General features: G+C 38.6%; 1 protein-coding gene across 10 annotated transcripts in view; it reads left to right on the forward strand.

Moving 5' to 3' along the window:
- DDX4 (DEAD-box helicase 4) overlaps positions 1-23,901 on the forward strand; it is a 113,460-nt gene extending 89,559 nt beyond the window's left edge. For all 10 annotated transcript variants that reach the window (XM_002714040.5, XM_070056903.1, XM_070056902.1 and 7 more), the window contains 5 exons: positions 4,781-4,926; positions 14,884-14,983; positions 16,388-16,658; positions 16,770-16,880; positions 18,101-23,901. In XM_002714040.5, coding sequence (XP_002714086.2) covers positions 4,781-4,926; positions 14,884-14,983; positions 16,388-16,658; positions 16,770-16,880; positions 18,101-18,187 — 715 coding nt within the window. In that variant the 3' untranslated portion in view covers positions 18,188-23,901. The remainder of the gene's footprint in view (positions 1-4,780; positions 4,927-14,883; positions 14,984-16,387; positions 16,659-16,769; positions 16,881-18,100) is intronic.
- The last annotated feature ends 299 nt before the right edge of the window (positions 23,902-24,200 follow it).

Below are 24,200 nucleotides of genomic sequence, written 5' to 3' on the forward strand. Positions count from 1 at the left end.
GTCATTTACTGTATAATTCAGTCACTGTGTAAAGTTAAAAAGAGTTCTTAATTGAGTGGAAAAATCTAACCTTAAGGCATTGGGTCAGTTGGCAGGATTTTTTTCTTAGTGGTACATAAAATAATCATTTCTTAACAACTGGATCTTATCTTAAATTTGAAATGGTAGTGGAAGTGCAGGTCTTTGGCTTAACCACTAAGATGCTGGTTAAGATGCCCATGTCCCGTATCAGCGTGCTTGAGTTTAATTTCTAGATTCAGCTCTTGATTCCAGATTGCTGCCAGTCCAGACCCTGGGAGACAAGAGGTGAGGACTCAAGTCCTTCACTTCCTGACACCTATGTAGAAGGCATGGATTGAGTTCCCAGCTCCTGGATTTGGTCTGCCTCAACCCTGGCTGTTGCGGGCACTTGGGGGAATGAATCAGCAGATGAATGCTGTTTCTGCTGGGGGTCTGTGTGCCTTAGGTCAGCACTTTCCATCTGGCAAGTTCTCAATTTCTGTAAAATCTCCAGGATAGACTTTTTTTTTTAACTTTTATTTAATGAATATAGATTTCCAAAGTACAGCTTATGGACTACATTGGCTCCTTGCCCCCCCATAACTTCCCTCCCACCTGCAACCCTCCCCTTTCCTGCTCTCTCTCCTCTTCCATTCATATCAAGATTCATTTTCAACTGTCGTTACATACAGAAGATCAGTTTAGTATACATTAAGTAAAGATTTCAACAATTTGCACCCACATAGAAACACAAAGTGAAAAATACTGTTTGAGTACTCGTTATAGCATTAAATCTCAATGTACAGCACATTAAGGACAGAGATCCTACATGAGGAGTAAACACACAGTGACTCCTGTTGTTGACTTTACAAATTGACACTCCTGTTTATGGCATCAGTAATCTCCCTATGCTCCAGTCATGAGTTTCCAAGGCTATGGAAGCCTTTTGAGTTCACTGACTCTTATCTTATTTAGACAAGGTCATAGTCAAAGTGGAAGTTCTCTCCTCCCTTCAGAGAAAATTACCTCCTTCTTTGAAGACCTGTTCTTTCCACTGGGATCTCACTCACAGAGATCTTTCATTTAGGTCCTTTTTTTTTTTTTCCCCCAGAGTGTGTTGGCTTTCCATGCCTGAAATACTCTTATGGGCTTTTCAGCCGGACAGAATAGACTTTTAAGCATTGTTTATGACCCTTGATAGGGAACTGCAGGTTCTTTGACTCTGACTGGTGGTTAAGATTGTTGTTCAGTTGTTATTCTTATTACGCTGGCTCAGCTTGCTTTACCTTTGTTCTTGTATTTACTTTTAAAAAACAGTTTTCTACTCGTTCTAATTCCTATGTTCGGAACTTTGACTTGAGGCAATTTGGGTCCACCTTTCATTACTGAAAAGCTTAAGAAGAAAAACAAAAGGGCTTCTTGCTCAGCTTCCTCTTTATACTCATCTTAATACTCCAGGCCCTTGTACCATGTATTCATGTTCTAAGGTACTCAAAAATAGTGAAAATCAATGTAGAATTTCAGATGATGTCAGTATTTGTGCTTGGGCAAAAGAATGCTTGTCTCTGGAAGGAATATTTTTTTAATAGAACATTTTGTCTTGTGGTAGGAGAGCAGATTCAGAGATTAACAGGTGGTGTTTTATTAAGATTCTGAATACTGGGCAAGAAAAAGAAATCAAAGAAGTACAGATTGGGAAGGAAGAAGTCAAACTACAACATGATTCTATATATAAGGGATCCAAAAGACTCCACTAAGAGACATTGGAACTCATAAAGTTTAGTACAGTGAAAGGATATAAAATCAACACACAAAAATCAGTAGCCTTTGTATGCATAGACAATGCCACAGCTGAGAAAGAACTTCTAATATCAATCCCATTCACAATAGCTGCAAAACAAATTAAATACCTTGGAATAAATTTAACCAGGAACATCAGCAATCTCTACAGTGACAATTACAGAACACTAAAGAAAGAATAGAAGAATATACAAAAAAATGGAAAAATCTTCCATGTTCATGAATTGGAAGAATCAATATCATCAAAATATCCATACTACCAAAAGTAATGTACAGATTCAATGCAATCCCGATCAAATTCCAAGGACATTCTTCTTATATATAGAAAAAAAGATGCTTAAATTCATATGGAAATACAGGAGATCCAGAATAGTTAAAGGAATCTTATACAACAAAACAAAGCCAGAGGCACCAAAATACCGGATTTAAAGACATACTGCAGTGCAGTTATAATCAAAACAACCTGGTACTGGTAGAAAACCAGATGGATAGACCAGTGGAGCAGAGTAGAATCACCTGAATCAATCCAAGCATCTATAACCAACTTATATTTGACAAAGGAGCTAAAACCAATCTCTGGAGCAAGGACAGTCTCGTCAACAAATGGTGTTGGGAAAACTGGATCTCCACATACAGAAGTATGAAGCAAAATGCCTACTCTTACACCTTACACAAAAATCTACTCAAAGTGGATTAAAGACCTAAATCCAGAGGCACAGGCAGACACAGCCAAATTGACAAATGGGATTACATCAAATGGAGAAGCTTCTGCCCTGCCAAAGAAACACTCAGAAAAGTGAAGAGGCAGCCGACAGAATGGGAGAAATTATTTACAAACTATGCCACTGGTAAAGGATTAATAACCAGAATATATAAAGAGATCAGGAAACTCCACAATAAAACAAGCAACCCAATTAAGAAATGGGCAAAGGACTCAGACATTTTTCAAAACATGACATCCAAATGGCCAATAGACACGTGAAAAAATGCTCAGGATCAAAAGCTGTCAGGAAAATGCAAATCAAAACCACAATGAAGTTTCACCTCACCATCATTAGAATGGTTTTCATACAGAATTCAGCAAACAGAAAATGTTGGCGAGGATGTTGGGAAAAAGGTACCCTAATCTTGGTGGGAATGTTAACTGATCCAGCCACTGTGGAGGCATTATGGGGATGCCTCTCAAAAATCTGAATAGAGACCTACTATGTGACCCAACCATCCCACTCCTTGGAATTTACCCAAGGGAAATGAGGTCAGCATATGAAAGAGTTATGTATACCCCCATGTTTATTGCAGCTAAATTGACAATAGCTAAAATATGGAATAACCCAAATATTTTAACCAAAGACTGGATAAAAAAATTAGGGGATATGTTCAGATGGGTTACTGCACAGCAGCAAACAAAAAAAAAATGAAATCCTGTTGTTTGCAACAAATTGGATGATATACTTATACTTATATTGGAAAATATACTTAGTGAAATAAGCCAGTCCCCGAAGGACAAATACCATATGTTCTCCCTGATCTGTGGTAACTAATAGAGCACCTAAAAGGTAATCTGTAGAAATGAAATTAACATTTCAAGATGCAATGACTTTGAATAGTCCTTGTCTCAACTGTTGAGGAACAGTTTTTTTTTTCATATAATTTGTTGAGCTCTTTACTTAGAGTTAATCATATATGTATAAAGTTAATTGAAAATAGATCTTAGTAAAAAATAAGAATAGGAATAGGAGAGGGAGGAGGAAGAAGGGTGGAAGTGTAGGTGGGGAGGTAGGTAAGTTGGGAAGGATCACTATATTCCTAAAATTGTGTTTATGAAATGCATGAAGGTAGTATACCTTAAATAAAAGGTTTCTGGAAAAAAAGATTCTGGATGTGGTGAATTTGAACTATTTTCATGACATTCTAGTAGGCAGCTAAGAAACAGAGGACAGCTACATAGGAGAGGGAGCTGAAGGTAGATTTGAGTTTCTCTATTTATCCCTAAAAACTCAGCTAATTGCCATCCCTCACTTCATATTTATGGTGATATAAAGCAGGACTTCTCAACTGTATGCTAATAGTAAGTTCCTGTGTGTCAAGATGTTGGTACCCTCAATCTTCGGGGAAAAGCCCACACAGCCTGGTTCTGTGCAGCCCCTAGACCTGTCACCTCTTGTCTCATTTTCTTTTGTACTATAAATATTGTTGTTTTTCTGTGTTTTGTGACATGAAAAGCACTGAACTGTAATCTGGTTTGCTCATAATCCTTTATTTGAAGCAGAATATTTGAACTGGTAATATTTTCAGAAAATAGTTCCTAAGAACATGCAGAAATGCAGTGAGTAAAGAATAGAATTTGCACCTGTGATTGTTTTTAATGAACACTTATCTGTTGCAGTTGACATTTATTTTAGTTTGTACTTTAAAATTCTATGTATTAGTTGAGAGGCAGAGAACTCCCAACTGCTTTTTCACTCCCTAAATACCTGCAGTGACCAGGGCTGAGCTGGGCTGAAGTCCACAGTCAGGAACTCAGTTCAGTTCTCCCACATGGAAGACAGGAATCCAACCACTTTAGCCGTCACTGCTGCTTTGCAGGGTCTGGGTCTACAGCAATGCCAAGCTGGAATCAGGAGCCACATGGAGGTATCAAACCCAGGCGCCACAACTGGTGTCTGACATGCTGGGCCAAGTGCTCCATCAGTTCACACTTTTTATTGTTATAAACACATTTTGTATAGTTTTGCATTGACAGAAAATCCAGTGGAAATTATGTAACCATGGTTTGACACAAACTTTTGTTAGTAGTTACATATTTTGCAAAATTTTCACATATTGAGCTTTGAATATAATACTTAGATGATATAAATAACCATTTTCCTATTATAGCTGTTGTAATGCACTGTCTAATATTGAAGTAACACTTGTAGGAATTCAGTGAATGCTATGAGTATTAATGGAGGAGATAAGGAATAATCTTTTTTCTTTTAAGGTTGGCTGGGGAATTTTTAAAATCGACTTATTTGTTTGTTGCTGTTGGACAAGTGGGTGGAGCATGTAGAGATGTTCAGCAGACTGTTGTCCAAATTGGCCAGTACTCAAAAAGAGAGAAACTTGTTGAAATTCTACGAAATACAGGTATCTTATATTGATGTAATTTTTTGATTATGCATTTTAGTTTTAAGATGACTTTTATAAAATATTGTATGGTCCAATTTTATGTATAATACAAACATTTTATGGTTCAATTGCCTGTGTAAACTGTAGTCCTTTATCTTCCATAAAGATTGAAAATAGTGATTGGAGACTTAGTTTAACAGCATTTGACTAAACACTGTTCCAACAGAAATATATATTTTTTATTAAAGAAAAATGTCAGTTTTAATGCATCTTGATATCACCCTTATTAGTCTTTTAAAGCAAACCCTTGTTTTTGTGTTTCTGGCTTCCAATTCTGCTTCCTGGAAGCAGATTTTATAGATATAAGAATTTAGGGGGGCTGGCACTTGGACACAGTGGGTGAAGCTGCCACCTGCTGTGCCAGCATCCCATGTGGACACCAGTTCAGGTCCCACCTGCTGCACTTCTGATCCAGCTTTCTGCTATGGCCTGGGAAAGCAGTGGAGGATGGCCCAAGTCCTTGGGCCCCTGCACACCCGTGGGAGACCTGGAAGAGACTCCAGTCTCCTGGGCACAGCTCCAGCTGTGGCAGCCATCAGGAGATTGAACCATCAGATGGAAGACCTCTCTTTCTCCCTCCCTCCCTCCCTCTGTGTCTTTCAAATAAAATAAATCATTAAAAAAGAATTTGGCCGGCGCCGCGGCTCACTAGGCTAATCCTCCGCCTAGCGGCGCCGGCACACCGGGTTCTAGTCCCGGTCGGGGCGCCGGATTCTGTCCCGGTTGCCCCTCTTCCAGGCCAGCCCTCTGCTGTGGCCAGGGAGTGCAGTGGAGGATGGCCCAGGTGCTTGGGCCCTGCACCCCATGGGAGACCAGGAAAAGCACCTGGCTCCTGGCTCCTGCTATCGGATCAGCGCGGTGCGCCGGCCGCAGCGCGCCAGCCGCGGCGGCCATTGGAGGGTGAACCAACGGCAAAGGAAGACCTTTCTCTCTGTTTCTCTCTCTCACTGTCCACTCTGCCTGTCAAAAAAAAAAAAAAAAAAAAAAAAAAAGAATTTAGGGTTTGGAGGGGGACTTGAGGTCTAGTTCTGTTCTTTCAAAACCTGTGAGAAATCCCCCTACCTCAAAATAAAAACCCAATTTTAATTTTCAGTTTGAAAAAAAATTTTTTTTCCGGTTTGGCGGTTTGAGATAGCTTTATTTTGAGGCTAGAAACAATCTTGAAATATGGTGATTTGGATACTTTCTTGAGCTGTACTTCGCTTTTTCTGCATCCCCCATTTTGCTGTTTGAGTTTGAATGTCCGTATTGACATAGAATTAAAGAGGGCAAGAAATAAGCTCTAATAGTGAACAAAAAGAAAAATATTGAAAAGTAATTTAGAAAACACTTGCAGGCTTCTAGTCTTCAATTTTTACTGATTTTTTTTATTTATTCAATTTATTTAAAAGAGTTACAGAGAAGTGGAGGAGGGAAGAGAGAGAGAGAAAGTATCTTCCATCCATTTGGTCAGACTAGGCCAGGCCAAAGCCAGGAGCCAGGAGCCTCATCTGGGTCTCTCATATTGGTGCAGGGGACAGAGGAATTGGGCATCTTCCACTCTTTCCCAGGCATGTTAGCAGGGAGCTGGATTGGAAGTAGAGCAGCTGGGACTTGAACAAGTGCCCATATGGATGCCAGTGCTGCAGACAGCATCTTTACCTGCTATGCCATAGCACTGGCCCCATTGCTGAATTTTTTAATAAAAGAATCTTTAAACAAGCTACTTACTTTTTTAAAAGATTATTTATTATTTGAAAGGCAGCATTGTAGAGAGAGGAGGGAATTTTCCATCTGCTGGTTCACTCCCCAAATGGCTACAACAGTCAGGATTGGGCCAGGTTGAAGCTAGGAACTTTTTCCAAGTCTCCCACAAGTGTGGCAGGGGCGCAAGCACTTGGGCTATCTTCTGCTGCTTTCCTAGGCCATTAGCAGGGACCTGGATTGGAAGTGGAACAGCTGGGACACATATTGGCACCAGTATGGAATGTTGGTGTTGCATGCAGCAGCTTAACCTGCTGCCAAATCAGTTACTCTTGAGTTTGAGAAATTTTATTCTTTCAGTTTATGAAATATTTCATAACATAAACTGTTAGCTTATAAAAATAAAAATAGGGACAAGCATTTAGCTTAGTGGTTAAGACTCCAGTTGAAATGCCTGCATTCCACATTGGAGAACCTGAATTTGATACCTAACTTTGGTTCCTGACTCCAGCATCCTGCTAATACAGACCCTGGGAGCAGTGGTGACAATTCAGATAATTTGGTTCCTGCAATGACATGAAAGACCTGGATAGGGTTCTTGACTTCCAGCTGTGGCCAAGCCAGCCCTTGCTGTTGTGGGTATTTGGGGGATGAACGAGTGGATCAGAGTACTCCATCTCTCTGCTTCTCAAATTCAAAAAATAATTATTGCTGTGAGCCACATATGAGTGTTCTTTAATAAGTTAGAAAATGTATATTATGAAAAAGTTGCATGGAAATACAAAAATTTCTTGAACCAAAAAAAAAAACTTATTTTGGGGAGTGAAGCAATGGAAAGAAGACCATTCTCTCTCTCTCTCTCTCTCTAACTCTCTAACTCTCTAACTCTACCTGTTAAATAAATAAAAGAAAAAAAATTTTCTTTTCCATGAATTTTTTGAAGTACCCTAGTACTATTCTTGATTGTGTCACTTGTTTACTGGATTCTCAGAACAGCCCTGTGAGGCAGATTTAGTTGTCATCCTCATTTTAGGAATGATTAACTAATGTACAGAGAAGGCAAGTGACTTTTTCAGTATAAATTGATATCCCAAATGCAAAAGAGATTTGCACTATATGGTATTATTGAAGTTAGAACATATTCTTAGTGCAGTAGATTTTTAAATATTTGAACTTGTGGGATAAAGTTTATTTTAAAATAATTTGAAGGAAGAGAGTTTTTGAGCAGTTCTTGTCTGCCCTTGAAAAATGGTCAATGTATATTAACACCATTGATAGATTTCTTTGTTATTTAAACTGTTAATTTTTTTGTTGTTGTTTAGTGTTTGTATTTTGTATGTGGGGTTTTTTTTTTTTTTTTTTGGACAGGCAGAGTTAGACAGTGGGAGAGAGAGAGACAGAGAGAAAGGTCTTCCTTCTGTTGGTTCACCCCCGAAATGGCTGCTATGGCCAGTATGCTGTGCTGATCTGAAGCCAGGAGCCAGGTGCCTCCTCCTGGTCTCCCATACAGGTGCAGGGCCCAAGGACTTGGGCCATCCTCCACTGCTTTCCAGGCCACAGCAGAGAGCTGGACTGGAAGAGGAGCAACTGGGACAGAATCTGGAGCCCCAACAGGGTCTAGAACCCGGAGTACCGGTGCCACAGGCAGAGGATTAGCCTAGTGAGCTGCAGCATCGGCCTGTATGTGCTCTAACTTTGCATGAGATACTGATTCACTGTATCCTCAAAGTTTGGGTATTTTATTCATAGAAGCTATTTCCTTTTCTTTCATTTAATTATGCTAGTTTTTTTTTTTTTAAGATTTATTTATTTGAGAGGCAGAGTTACATAGAGGGAGAAACAGAGAGAAAGGTCTTCCTTCTGTTGGTTCACTCCTCAGATGGTGTAGCTTCGGCCGTTGAGGCTGATCTGAAGCCAGGAGCTTCTTCCGGGTCTCACAAATGGGCACAGGGGCCCAAGGACTTGGGCCATCTTCTACTGCTTTCCCAGGCCATAGCAGAGAGCTGGATTGGAAGTGGAGCAGCTGGGACTTGATCATATGGGATGCCGGCACTGCAGGTGGTGGCCTTACCTGCTACACTACAGTGCCGGCCCCAGATTATGCTAGTTTTTGTGTCGATACCATTATTTCAAATCATTATAATCAGCTACTTTTTTCATAATTTCAATTATAACATGGCTCAAAGATTTTATTGAGCTCTTTATTTACCAAAGGAACCAATAAGATATTACAGCTAGTTCCGAAGAGGAGTCAAAGAACACATGTATTTGTGTTTGAAATGCTAAAAATTTCATTTTCGTGTTTGACTTAGTTTATTTGTATTAGTACTGCAAGACTGTCTATTAAAATATAGGTCCCCTTCAGTTTGTTTTTGCAAATGTAGAATCACACAGTATTAAACAGTTACTAAAGTCACCAAATTAACTCCTTATGGAGGCTTCATAAAGAACCTGATTAACCTTTTTTTTTTTTTAAAGTTTATTTGATAGACTTCAGGGGAGGGAAGAGATAGATCTTAAATACATTGGTTCACTCTCCAAATTCTCACAATAGCTGGAACTGAGCCCAGTGTGAAGTCAGGAGTCTAAAAGTCAGGCTGGGTCTCCCATGTGGGTGGCAGGAACTTAAGTACTTGAGCATTCACTCTATACGTCTTAGCATGCACAGTAGCGAGAAGCTGGAATCAGGGAAATCCAGGACTTGAATTCAGGCACTCTGATATGGGATGTTGGTGTCCCAAAGCGGCATATTAAAAACCAGGCCAGGGGCCAGCACTGTGGCATAGTAGGTTAATCCTCCCCCTGTGGCACTGGCATCCCATATGGGCGCCAATTCTAGGCCTGGCTGCTTCTCTTCCTATCCAGCTCTCTGCTGTGGCCTGGGAAAGCAGTAGAAGATGGCTCAAGTCCTTGGACCCCTGAACCCACATGGGAGACCGTGAAGAAGCTCCTGGCTCCTGGCTTCAGATCTGTGCAGCTCCAGCCATTGTGGCCAGTTGGGGAGTGAACCAGTGGATGGAAGACCTTTCTGTCTTTCCCTCTCACTGTCTATAACTCTTATCTTTCAAATAAATAAATAAATATTTTTTAAAAAACTAGACCAAATGCCCACCCCATGCTTTTAATTTTTAATAAGTTAAACATCAGGAGCTGGTGCTGAGGTGTAGTAGGTAAAGCTTATGACACCAGAATCCCATATGGATGCCAGTTCAAGTCCTGCCTGTTCCACTTCCCATCCAGCTCTCTGCTAATGTGCCTGGGAAATCAGTGGAGGATGGCAGAGATGCTTGGACCTCTGCACCCACGTGGGAGACCTGGAAGAAGCTCCTGACTTTGGAGTGGCCCCTCTCCAGCTGTTGTGGCCATTTTGGGGAGTGAACCAGTGAATAGAAGCTTTCTCTTTCTGTCTCTCTGTCTCTCTGAATTTTTCCTTTCACATAAATAATGTTAAAAAAATGGTAAACATCAACAATTATGACCCATCAAACAAAACTTTTCTTGGAAATGTCAGTAATATTGTATGAATTTAAAGGCAACAGAGATCAAAATGTGTTACAGCTAGCACTTTAGGAAGAAACTGGTTCACCACCACCCTCCCACCTTGAAAAACAGAAGCTCATACAAATTGTATTCCTATGTCCCTATTGCTAGTATAGTTGCAACCACTTAAGTTAATTGTTGCAACTTTTAATCACAATGAATTCTATTTTATTGAGGAAATATTTATTTGAATATTTATTTGAAAGAGTGATAGAGACAGAGACAGAGATCTTCATCTGCTGGCTCACTACCCAAAGGGCAACAATGGCCAGGACTGGGCTAAGTCAAAGCCAGTAGCCTAGAATTCCATCCCATTTTCTCATGTGTGAGTGGCAGGCGCCAGAGTACTTGGGCCATCTTGTACTGCTTTTCCAGTCACACTATAGCCATTGTCACACATGGAGGCCTAGCCCTTTGTGCCATAGTGCCAGCACCCAAGGGTAGACTTTTGAGAGAGATCATACATAGGCATTGACTACAGTTTTAAGTTACCTGATATTTTGGAAACTTTTTTTTAAAAATGTCAGTTGAAGATAAATACTGTTGAATAGTGATCATTTTAGTTAAATACAGGTTTTGATTTTCATACATTTTTCAGCATTTTGGAGTAATGATACCAGCTCATTTGACTGACAAACCTCCATTAATTAGGAAAAGCACCAGTAGAATAAGATATGTTTTATGATACATAAAAGTGATAAATGGGCTAAAAGACTTGTGTTTTTTTTTTTTTAACCAAAGACTCATTTATCAACATTTCAGTTAATTACAGATTCTTAGTTTGTTTCTGATCTAGGGGCCAGTGTTGTGGCCCATACAGGAATGCCAGTTTGAGTTCTGGCTAGTCTGCTTTCAGATCAGCCCTCTGCTATGGTGTCTAAGAAAGCAGCAGAAGATGGCCCAAGTGCTTCAACCCCTGCCACCCATGTGGGAGACCAGAATAGAGTTCTTGGCTCTGGCTTTGGCCTGGTCCAGCTCAAGCCATAGTGGCCATTTATGGAGCGAACCAGTCAATAGAAGATCTCTCTCTCTCTTTCTTCCCTCCCCCCTTCCCCCCTCCTCCTCCCTCCCCCTCTCCCTCCTTTCCTTCCTTCCTTTCTCCCTCCCTCCTCCCCTCCCCTTCCTTTCCCTCCCCTCCCCTCTCCTTCTCTCCCCCCCCCGCTATTCAGATAAAAGTTTCTCATTCAGTTCCTGTAATGTTTTAATTTTTTTCTAAAAACATACTGAAAGTATTAGAAATTGAATTTATTTATTATCTCAGAATTGTAGGTCTATTTCTAAAACATATCTATGAACCAATCAAAATGGAGCTACTTTAAAAGACTTTGTAACTTAATGTGCTGATTCTTCCAGTTTTAACGTACTGATTTCACAATGATAAAGCCCTTTCTGAACTTTAGACACAAAAGAAGCTTATGGCTTCAGCTCTACTACTGCAACCTCAGGTCAAAGGTGAACGCAGTAATACAAAATTATAATCTAACCACCAAAACTTGAATTTAGATTGTTTTTTTTTTAAAAAAAAGATTTATTTATTTGAAATTCAGAGTTACACAGAAAGAAGAGAGGCAGAGAGAGGGAAGGAGGGAGAGAAGGGGAGAGGGAGGGGTCTTCCATCCGATGGTTCACTCCCCAATTCGCCACAAAGGCCGGAGCTGCACGGATCCGAAGCCGTGAGCCAGGAACTTCCTCTGGGTCTCCCATGCGGGTGCAGGGGCCCAAGGACTTGGGCCATCTTTCACTGCTTTCCCAGGCCATAGCAGAGAGCTGGATCGGAAGTAGAGCAGCCGGGACTAGAACTGGCACCCAAATGGGATGCCGGTGCTTCAGACCAGGGCATTAACCCGCTGTGCCACAGCGTTGGCCCCTAGATTTCTTTTTTAAAAAATAATTTGAGGGCTGGCGCCGTGGCTCAATTGGCTAATCCTCCACCTTGCGGCGCCGGCACACCGGGTTCTAGTCCCGGTTGGGGCACCGGATTCTGTCCCGGTTTTCCCTCTTCCAGGCCAGCTCTCTGCTGTGGCCTGGGTTGTGCAGTGGAGGATGGCCCAAGTGCTTGGGCCCTGCACCCGCCTGGGAGACCAGGAGAAGCACCTGGCTCCTGGCTTCGGATCAGTGCAATGCGCCGGCCGCGGTGGCCACTGGAGGGTGAACCAATGACAAAGGAAGACCTTTCTCTCTGTCTCTCTCTCTCACTGTCCACTCTGCCTGTCAAAAAAAAAAAATTTGAGAAAAAGTGCTGAAACTTTCTTGCATCTGCTAATTTACTCCTCAGATGACTGCAATGGATAGGGCTGAGCCTGGGCTGAAGTTGGGAACTCACTCCAGTGTCTCCCGTATGGATGGAGAGACCAGCTGCTGAGAGCACCTTCTGCCTCATAGGGTCTGCATTAGCAAGAAGAGTCAGGAGGTGGAGCCAGATATCAACCACTAAGCTGAATGCTCGCTTCATAGAATCCTTTCTAGATTATTAATTACTTTAAATTAATTTAGCTAATTAATTTATCCAATTAATTTAGCTAATTTTAGCTCACAGTGGATGATTAAAGAAATAAGACTATCAACATGAATTATTTTTATCTAACACAACATGGATAACTAACTAACTCATTTATAAAGATCAGCAAATTATCTAATCATAAAACTATACAATCATTGTCATTTATAAAGATCAGCAAATTATCTAATCATAAAACTATACAATCATTGCTGTAACCAATGGGAAATAGCTTATTGTCTGAATTAGAACAAATATAATACCAATAGAGGGAAAATCTTAGAGAAATAAGAGCTGGCATTGTGTAAGGTAAAGCCACTGCCTGCAATGCTAGCATCCTATTTGGGTGCTAGTTCATGTCCCAGTTGTTCCACTTTTGGGCTTGGAAGGAGCAGCAGAGGCTAGTTCAAGTGTTTGGGCCTTGAAACCCACAAGGGAGACACACACAGATGCGGTTTCTGGCTTTGGCTTGGCCAAGTGCTGGGGAGTGAACTAGTAGATGGAAAATCTCTATCTCTACCTCTCCCTCTCTGCCCCCGCCATTAACTCTTTCAAAATAAATAAATCTTTAAAAAAAACTAAACAAATAGCAAAATTGAATTTTTATGGCCACTGGGGATTAGGGAACTAAGGACAATGAGACCAGGGCTTGAGCTGCTCAGCAGTCTGTACCTGGCCTCCGTCCTCTGAGTCAGTTTCAACATCGCACATCTTACTGGATGATCTCCAAAACCGATGAAAGATGATCTTTGATAAAACATAAAACTGTTACCTTAAATAAATACAAAATGACCATGGATCAGAGATTTAACTCATTTATAAATTATGGTGGTAACCAGTTACCCTTTTGATTTTTTGACACTTGAGACTTAAATATCACCTCTAAACCTTTTTCTTGAAGTTTCCCCATCAGTTAATGTTAGTTTATTCTTTTATTTACTCAGACACAAAATCTTGGGATTTCTTTATCTAGTTACATATCTGACCTGTTAACAAAATCCTGTTGGTTCTACCATCAAAATATTTCTAGAATTTATTAACTGCTCAGTTTAAACTAAAATCATGTCACTTCTCTGCTCAAAATCCAACGGTTTCCCTTAGAGTAACAGAGTTCTAGTGGCCTTCAAGGCTCTGCGTAATATGGCTTCTGTTACCTCTCTGACTTGTCTCTTGTTGCTCTCCATTTTCACTGTGTTCCAGCACACTTTATTCACTACTGTATCTCACATACACTTCTGCCTCATGGCCTTTGTACTTACAGTTCTTTCTGCCCAGAGTTTAGAGTTTAATTTTATTAGCACAAGAATATCCATGTCTCAGAGCCCTTTATAGTTTGTTTTTTTCTCTCTGCCTTTAATGATCTTTCTCCACATAGATCCTCAGTTCTCGGCTTTATTTGTATCACTACTCAGATGTCATCTAATTACTCTAAAATAATCCTCCTTTGACATCTATCCTTCTGATTTTTTTCATCTTTAGAACTAACACGTACTATTTGCCCTCTCCACAGTGAGAACATAAATTTTATTTCTGTAGTTCTAATACCTAGAGTAGTGATAGGCATCTATCTAAAGATTTGTTGAATATAAATACTATATATTTGTTGAACAAGTGAATGAAGTGAACTGAAGGTGGTGGGGAGAGTTGGGAGAGAGAGTGGTTATAAACAGCAGTGAATTCTTCCTTCCATTAAGGCTGTAAATTATCTTTTTGCCTAACATTTTGTAGGGAAATTATATGGAAAAAAAAACTCTGGCCAGTGCTAGAATTCTTACCAGTTAAATACTTCAAGGAAACAAGTAAACATTCCTTAGTAAGTTCAGACATTGGGATAAGCCTAACATTTATTGTCATATGAGATATTTCAAAAGTAAAGGGTTTGGAATTAGGCAGTATGATACCAGAGATTATTAGATTTCAGTAGAGCTGGGTTGGATGTCACTTATTACAAATGCCTTGGGCAATCAAGGATGAAGGAAAGATTAGATTATCTGGGGAAGTAGAGAAGGAAAACAGTCCTTGTGTCTTTATCTTTGGCATTCATCCATTCAATAAAAATTTGAGTCCTCCTTAGTTTCAGGCCTGGCTCTGGACACTTGTAATAAGCGGTGATTGAGACAAACTGTTTAAACCCTTTTCTCCACTTTGCCATTTTCCTGATTTTGAGGTTTGTTGATAATTTAATTATCTTGTAGGTGATGAAAGAACTATGGTCTTTGTTGAAACTAAGAAAAAAGCAGATTTTATTGCAACTTTTCTTTGTCAAGAAAAGATATCAACTACAAGTATTCATGGGTGAGTAGAGTCATATGAATTCCTAGCAGTGGAATGACTTCTCTTTGGCATTTAAGAAGCATCAATGTATATATGTAACGAATAAGATCCCAGGATCAGAATTCAGAATTCATTCAAGATAAACTAGCATTCATTCATTTTCTTTTCTCCCTGCACTGGGGAAATGGCAGTAATACCTAGCACCAAAACTTCATCTTCATGTTCAATTTTTATAAGAAATAATTTGTGGGGTTGGCTAGCTGGAGAAATAAGAATTCACATCTGTTAAGGGCTTATAAAATATCTGACCCTAATATATAACAAAGCATGGAGAGTGTGATAGTTGACCTAAAAATGTACATGCACACATATACACACATGTTTGTTGCACATACAGACATATGTACATACCATACTAGTCAGATTAAACCTGGGCCAGTGTTTCTCACAGAGGGAGGGGAAGGAGATAGCTATTGCAAGTAACGTGGGTAATATGCCATATGAATAAAGTATAATTCATGCGTTTAAAATGACTCAGTGTAATTCAGCATATAATATAATCATATCATTCAGTGTATGATTTTCCAGGAAATCTAATTGTAGCCTTGGTGGATATATTAAATTCCAAGTGGATTTTAGGCATTGTTAATTTTGTAGTTGTATAAATCTGTAACTTGGAAAAAATAATAATTTATTTTTGGATGGGGAAGTTAAAGATTTGCCTTAGACTATTGAAGAGGAGTGGGAATTTCTCAAGAGATTTCACTAAAGATAGCTCTGTCCCTTATGTCTAAGATTTTTCCTCTGCTAAATCTAACCTTTCTGATGCCTGACTTGACTTTACTAAAGTGCTTACAAATGTAATATTAATACAACTTTGTCATTTAATTTCATGTGAGATATTTTAGCATTAAAGGGTTTTGAATTAGGAAATGTAGATCTAACATGTTATATGTGGAATTCTGATATTATGCTTGAAAACAGTTCTTTTTGAGCAGGCATTCTAATCAAATAATTGTATTTTTTGTCAATATTAGAATTCATAGAGATTATTAATAGGCAGGATTTGACATTTATCATACTTGAGCTTGTGTTCTGGCACTATATACGAGGGTGCTTCAAAAAGATTATGAGAAATAAAATTAAAATATAATGTAAATTCTCCCTGAACTTTTCAAAGCACTGTTGTTTTACCTGTCACCTTGCCTCATCTGCTACTGGGGATAATTGTTCCAGCTCAAAAAGTGGTAAGGGTTAAACTAAATGATGCCTTGAAAGAAATTAGTGTAGTGTATGGCATGGAAGAAACAGACATTATTATTAAATGCTGTTTCTACTGTTAATAAAAAGAAATTTATGTATTGAATTTTATTGCTTCTCTTTAATAATTTTCTTGAGAGGTCCTAATCCATGTTTTCTTTCAAGTGATCGAGAACAAAGAGAAAGAGAGCAAGCGCTGGGAGATTTTCGTTGTGGAAAGTGTCCAGTCCTTGTTGCTACTTCAGTAGCTGCCAGAGGGCTGGATATTGAAAATGTTCAACATGTTATCAACTTTGATCTTCCTTCTACCATTGATGAATATGTTCATCGAATTGGGCGTACTGGTCGTTGTGGGAATACTGGCAGAGCTATTTCCTTTTTTGATCCCGAATCAGATAACCACTTAGCACAGCCTCTTGTGAAAGTGCTGACAGATGTAAGTTTTAAATTATTTTTATCTTTAAAAGTAGATATTTTATACATATTGTATAAACTTAAGTTTTCTAATCTTTGAGATTTTGTTGCATATGAAAAAAATTTTTTTAAGGCTCAACAGGATGTTCCCGCATGGCTGGAAGAAATTGCATTTAGTACGTACACTCCTGGCTTCAGTGGTAGTACAAGAGGAAATATGTTTGCATCAGTGGATACTAGAAAGGTTAGTTGAGGGGAACAATTCATAATGTGGCTTCCAGTTATAAGTGTGCTTACTGTTGTGAAATGACTATATCTAATGATTTATTTAAACAATCATTTCTATAACTTAAGTGTAATTTTACCTTAACATGAAGGTAGCTATTTTTCTTTAGTTTTATATACATGCTTGTATATACTTATTTTTTTTAAAAAAAAAAAGCTTTATTTATTTGAAAGGCGGGGTTAGAGGGAGAGGCAGAGAGAGAGAGAGTCTTCCATTCACTAGTTCACTCCCCAAATGGCTGCAGTGATCAGGGCTGGGTCAGGGCGAAGCCAGGAGCTTCTTTAGGTCTCCTATGTGAATCTAGGGGCCCAAGCACTTGGGCCATCTTCTGCTGCTTTCCCAGGCACATTAGCAGGGAGCTGGATTGGAAGTGGAGCAGCTAGGATTTCAACCTGTGCCCATGTGGGATGCTGGCATTACAGGCAGCAGCTTAACCCACTATGTCACAGTACTGGCCTCAAAACAGTTTTTTTAAAGATGTTTATTGGGGCTGGCATTGTGGCATAGCATGTTAAGCTCCTTGGTCCACAATGGTAGGAAGCTGGAATCAGGAGCTAGAGCCAAGAATCAAATCCATCCTCTAATATGGGACACTGTTGTCCCACTGGCATCTTTGGTCTTGCTCTCCCCTTGTATATATTTTTGGTTTCAAAGGTGAGGAATTAACTTGGAGATTTATATTCAAACATCCTCATTTCCTAAATTTTATAGTATTTTAAATTCTATTTTGGTATTTTCTGAGCTTTCTACAAAATGCTTTAAGTTTGGGATTTTGACTGCCTTATTAAGGTAGAATATTGGAGCTCTCAAATTACAAGTCTTTTCTGATACTTCCGTTTTTATAAGCAGTGTACCTTTATGGGGAAGCAGTGTTCATACCCATTATTTATACATATTTGTTGAAGTGTAGCTCATTACGTTTTCCAATTGCCAAAAGTATACATTTAAGAAAATCTTTTTCTTGAAATATTTTCTGCAATTTAGTCTTCCCAGTTTGAGATAGGACTTTTTTTTTAATTGATGTTTAGTGAGAATAAAATTCTTTATATCTTTAAAGAAGACATGGTAAAAAAGAAAAACTTGTTTCTGCTCTCAGTCTGGGTAATGTAACATTAAAACTGTCATAAAATCGTTTCTTCTCTCTCTCTCTCTTTTTTTTTTTTTTTTTTTTTTTTAAGAATTACCAGGGCAAGAGCACTTTGAACACTGCAGGGTTTTCTACTTCACAAACTCCCACTCCAGTTGATGATGAGTCCTGGGATTAAAGCTGAAAACATGCATCAAGTCTGTGGTATAGTTGTGATGCAGAGAAGAAAGTAATTTTGATTTTTGAGTTATTAACAGAAGTGTGAAACCTGCCATTCTTGTGTCTCTTGTCCTTCTGTTCTCACTCCTACCCTTTAAAAATGTCGTTACTGACTAGTTATGTGAAATGCTAAAGTTACAACATTGCAGTTCCTGATGCAAATAGTGTTTACTGGAAATATTAAAGCATTCCAAATGTCTTGTTTATTTCTAGTATATTCTTTAGGGGGTTTAGACATGTTTCATGTCTAAAGGCTTAATCTTAATATAGTGTTTAATCTGTAAAATAAGCAATAGAAAATGAGGATATGCTTTTGGTTAAATATTACTGGGTTTTATTTTTAATTGTGTCTTTAAAGAAATAGTAGTCACTATAATGTGATAACATGATTTTCATGAAGCAGTGGAAGACTGTAGCCTTTCAAGGTGATTTTGATTTTAGATCATTAGATGTGTGATGAAAATGGTTAAATATTTGCAACTTGAGTTCTGTATTCAAAGATATAACAAATGTTTGTTTTAATAATATACAGACTTCCCTTGAAAATAAAGGATGAAACACATTCTCCCCTTAAGTTCTCCAACACCACTGTTAATTTTTCTTTCTTACACATAGTTCTCAACTCTTATTGAAATTTTGTTTCATTGCATCTTGTGAAATCACACAGATTAAGTTACACAAATGTGGTAATGAAAATAGATCTTAGAAATCAAACCTAAAAAATAATGCTGTTGTTCACTCTTGTCCTAATTTTTTATTCCTATTTTACAGTTTTTGAAAGAATTCTGTTTTTTATTAACCATTATATATCTTGAATTTACTATGTCTAGAATATAAGTTCTTAATAAACCATTAAGTAAATGAACCCAAACATTAAGACGTAAATGATGTGTAAATATTGGAGACAAAAATAAGCAGTTTTGAGTGTTACTATTTTAACATTTCAAAGTGACATGTCCTTAATGTATTATCTTATAACAAGAATTTAGTTAATGAATGAGGTATAAAATATGAAAAAGGAAGGCATATTCAACACTGAATAACAATATTCAGTGTTAGGATAACTGGGTATATGCCAACCCATGCCATATTCAAAATTAATTCCATGTATTACCAGAAATTCAAACTTCAAAAACCGGAGTTAAATATTAAGCCTTTGAGTTGTAGATCAAGTTTGATAAGCTGTAAGGACAGAAATAACGAAACAGTCGACAGATTTGATTAAAAAGGATTAGCTACATTATATATATAATATATATAATATATATAATGTATGTATATATATAAACTAAAAAAGGAGATAAGAAATAATGGTATTGTGACCAGCATGGGTAATCAGTGAGTAGGTCTTTGTATGTGGATATGTAGGAATACTGACAGACAAGTGCACAAAAAACATGGACAACACAGAAAGGAAGTTCCACTAATAAAAATATGGGAAATATTTCACTTATACTATGTAATCTCACTTCTGATAAAGACTGAATGGTGTTTGTATTCTTGTTTGTAGTATGTGTATGTCTGAATTTTATCTTTGTCTTGTGAAGAGCATTTATAGGCCATTCTTGGCTCATTTTTCATTCTTTCAAAGAGCTTCTTGGTCATATGAAGGGTCTTTAAAAAGGTCATAAAAATCTGCTTTATTTCAGTAATTTGACTTTCTATGAAATTTCTGAAGCTTCTTTATAGGTGTCCTGATTATTTTTTAAAAGTCTATTTAGCTTGATTCGTGAAATTAATATAATAGAATTAGCCAAATATATAAAATGTTTCTATATAAAATATATATTATATAATATATTCATATATAGAAATATTTACATATAAAATACATAAAAACCGAATATATAAAAATACATAAATCTGTGACCATTATGGAATGACTGTAAGTATCCATATGTTCAGTTACTTTCTCATCTCTAGGAATAGGCTTGGATGATGTTTTTATTTTATTTTTTATTTATTTTTTGACAGGCAGAGTTAGAGAAAGAGAGAAAGGTCTTCCTTTTCTGTTGGTTCACCCCCCAAATGGCTGCCATGGCCGGCATGCTGTGCCAATCTGAAGCCAGGAGCCAGGTGCTTCCTCCTGGTCTCCCATGCAAGTGCAGGGCCCAAGCACTTGGGCCTTCCTCCACTGCCTTCCCGGGCCACAGCAGATAGCTGGACTGGAAGAGGTGCAACCGGGACAGGATCCGGGATGCCGGCACCGCAGATGGAGGATTGGCCAAGTGAGCTGTGGCACCGGCCTTATTGGATGATGTTTTATAGTCTAAGTAGCAGATACGTAATTAGAAAACAAAATGCTATGTATAGAAGCATTTTTTATACAAAACAATATTCTTATACCTCTCCTTTTCCAAATAGTGTTTGGAAACATCCCACAATCATCTACCTTTAACCATTTCTGGTCTTTGTCATCATATCTGATTTTTATCTTGCCAAGTTTGGACATTTGGCTTTCTGTTTGATCGGTGAAGATTTAATTTGCCTCTCTTAAACTCACCCTAGATTACTTTATGAGATGATGTTAAAGACACCCTTTTCCTTCCCTTCTCTTTTTATGTGGTAACATCTATAATCTGTACATAATTCCACAGTTGATGTTTGAATTCTACAACCATTAATTCCCTTTTGTCATACCTACAGCTTGATTCTGAACCAAAATCAGTAGCCAGTGTTTACATTACATGTATATAGATATTGTTCATTGGGTGGGCCAATTAACAGTATTATCTTTTCCTAATTTTATGACTTGTGTTTGTGTCTGCAGAGAGAGTAATTCTGAGTGTTAGGGTCAAATGAAAATTGTGCAAAGCCACTTCCTATACCAGTGTGCTTTAAATTTGAACCATACTCATTTTGAGCAATTTGTTTTCCCTGTAGTTTGTGTATTCTCTTGCTGAGAGAAGAAATATGTGGTGGTGGTGTTATTTTATCATTATTACCTTTCTAGATTCATTGTTAATGTTCTTAAAAGACCCCAAAAGATACTGGCTTTCTTTATAATGTTGGTGGGCCTTTAAATTCTGAGTAGTATTTAAAGTGCTTTGAGATTAGCCAGTTGAAGATGGTGGAATAGGGAGGGAGCACACCGATGGTCCGGGAAGGGAAGGTTCAAAGAGGGGTGAGAATTTGTAGTTTCAGGGAAAGGGAAGCTCTTCCGAAACTGGGGAGACAGGGTGGACTTGCGAGGAGGACATGGATGCCTGAGGAGCAGGACACCAGCAGGAGTGTGTACACACCAGTGCTGGAAGCCGAGGTGAGACAGGGTGCTTGCCCAGCACCGCTGCAACAGCAGCCGCCGCCCCTCCCCCAACCCACCCTGGGATGGACACTGAGACATGCATGACTGAGTTGGGGGAGGAAATAGAAAACTGAACAGAGTGAGTAGCACCTACAGAAAGAGTGCACAATTCAGGGGGATCTATTGAAGGACTAAACAAGCTAGGCACCCTTGCTGCCTCTACCCTCCCCCAAATCGGAGCTGCAGTGGGCGGGAAGCAGCCATCTTGTTTACATTCGGGCTTAAAAGAGAACTGCCTCTGCCTCTGCATTAACCTTCGGAGGCGGAGCCCAAAGGTGGAGTGGAGCTTCATGACACTCCTCATGCAGGGGCGGGCAGCAAGGGAGGGTTGCCAAAAAACAGAATGCCAAAAAACAAAACAAAAACCCACAATAAGAATATGGAAGACCATATAAACTCGCCACTGGAGCAGGCTAAACCAACCATAACAGAGGCTGAAGAAGAAGAATTTGAAACCATGCCAGAAAATTCCAAAAATTAAAAATCAGATTACTTAGAAATAATAAGAAACAGTGTCGAGAGCTGAACGAAAAACAAGCCCAAGGATTAGAGATCCTAAAGAGAAGCCAGAATGAAATACTGGAAATGAAAAACTCAATTGACCATATAAAAAAACACCATGGAATCCCTTGGAAATTGAACAGATGAATTAGAAGACCGAATATCAGAATTCGAAGACAAACTTTCAGAAATAATACAGTCCGTTCAAACGCAGGAAGAAGAAATTAAAAAATTATGGTCGGAGACCTACAAGATTCAATAAAATGGTGTAATGTTCAGATAACAGGAGACCCGGACGGGGGGGAAAGAGAGATTGGATTGAAAGGTGTTTTCAACGAAATAATATCAGAAAACTTCAAATAAAGGCAGTAGGATAACAGGCAAATTCAACAGATAGCCAGGACTCCGAAAAGAGTAGACCAGAAGAGAAATTCACCATGACACATTGTGGCAACACTCAGTTCAGTGACACACAAAGAACAGATCCTAAAATGTGCCAGAGAAAAACGACAAATCACATACAGGGGTAAGTTAATCAGACTCACCCCAGACTTCTCATGGCAAACACTACAGGCAAGGAGACAATGGCATGATATATTTCAAGTTTTAAAAGACAAACAATGCCAACCTAGAATACTATACCCTGCAAAGCTATCATTTATGAATGAAGGGGAAATAAAGATCTTCCAAGACAAACAGAAACTGAAAGAATTTGTATCCACGCGTCCAACCCTACAACACTTGCTCAAAGACGTGCTGCACACAGAAATACAAAAACAAGAAGTTCACTGCAAAAAAAGCGAATGTAGAGTAACCTACAAACAAAGTTCAAAATACATAAACGGCTCATTTCAGGAAACATGAAGGGGAAAAGACAGTACTTAACAATTATCACACTGAATGTGAATGGTCTTAATTCTACTACCAAGAGACATAGACTAGCTGATTGGATCAAAAAGAATCCATCTATATGCTGCCTTCAGAAGACACACCTCATCAGCGAAGATGCACGCAGACTGAAAGTGAAAGGATGGAAAAAGATACTCCAAGCTAACGGAAATCAAAAAAGAGCTGGTGTGGCCATCCTAATATCAGATAAAATAGACTTTAACATAAAAACTGTTAAAAGAGACAGAGAAGGGCACTATATAATGATTAAAGGATCTATCCAACAGGAAGACATTACTATTATAAATGTATCTGCACCTAATCACAGGGTGCCTGGCTACCTGAAAGAATTGCTAAAGGATTTAAAGGGAGATATAGACTCAAATACAATAGTAACAGGGGACTTCAACACCCCACTCTCACCAATGGACAGATCAACCAGACAGAAATTCAACAAGGAAACAACTGAGCTAATTGACGCCATAGACCAAATAGACCTAATGGATATCTTCAGAACCTTCCACCCCACAGCCACAAAGTTCACGTATTTCTCCCCAGTACATGGAACATTCTTTAGGATTGACCATATGCTAGGCCATAAAGGGAGCCTCAACTCAACAAGTTCAAAAAAATTGAAACTATACCATGCAGCTTCTCAGACCATAGAGCAGTGAAACTGGAAATCAACAACCCAAGAATCTCTACACCATATGCAAATATATGGAGAATGGACAACATGATCCTAAACTAACAGTGGGTCATCACAGAAATTAAAAGAGAAATCAAAAGATTTCTAGAAACAAATGAAAATGATAACACAACCTATCAAAACCTGTGGGACACAGCAAAAGCAGTGCTAAGAGGAAAGTTTATAGCAATTAGTGCCTACATCAAGAAGCTGGAAAGGAACCAAACAAATGAACTCTCCATGCACCACAAGGATCTAGAAAAACAGCAGCAAATCAAGCCCAAATCCAAAAGGAGGAAAGAAATACTTAAGATCAGAGAAGAAATAAACAGAATTGAAACCAAAAACACAATACAAAAGATCAACAAAACCAGGAGCTGGTTCTTTGGAAAAATAAACAAAATTGACACACCATTGGCCCAACTAACCAAAAAAAGGAGAGAGAAGACCCAAATCTGTAAAATCAAAGATAGTAATGGAAATGTAACAACAGACACAACAGAAATAAAATCATCAGAAACCACTACAAAGAAATGTATACTAACAAACTGGGGAACCTGGAAGAAATGGATAGATTCCTGGACAAATACA

The sequence above is a fragment of the Oryctolagus cuniculus genome, chromosome 14 (assembly GCF_964237555.1).
Source record: "Oryctolagus cuniculus chromosome 14, mOryCun1.1, whole genome shotgun sequence".
Lineage (NCBI taxonomy): Eukaryota > Metazoa > Chordata > Mammalia > Lagomorpha > Leporidae > Oryctolagus > Oryctolagus cuniculus.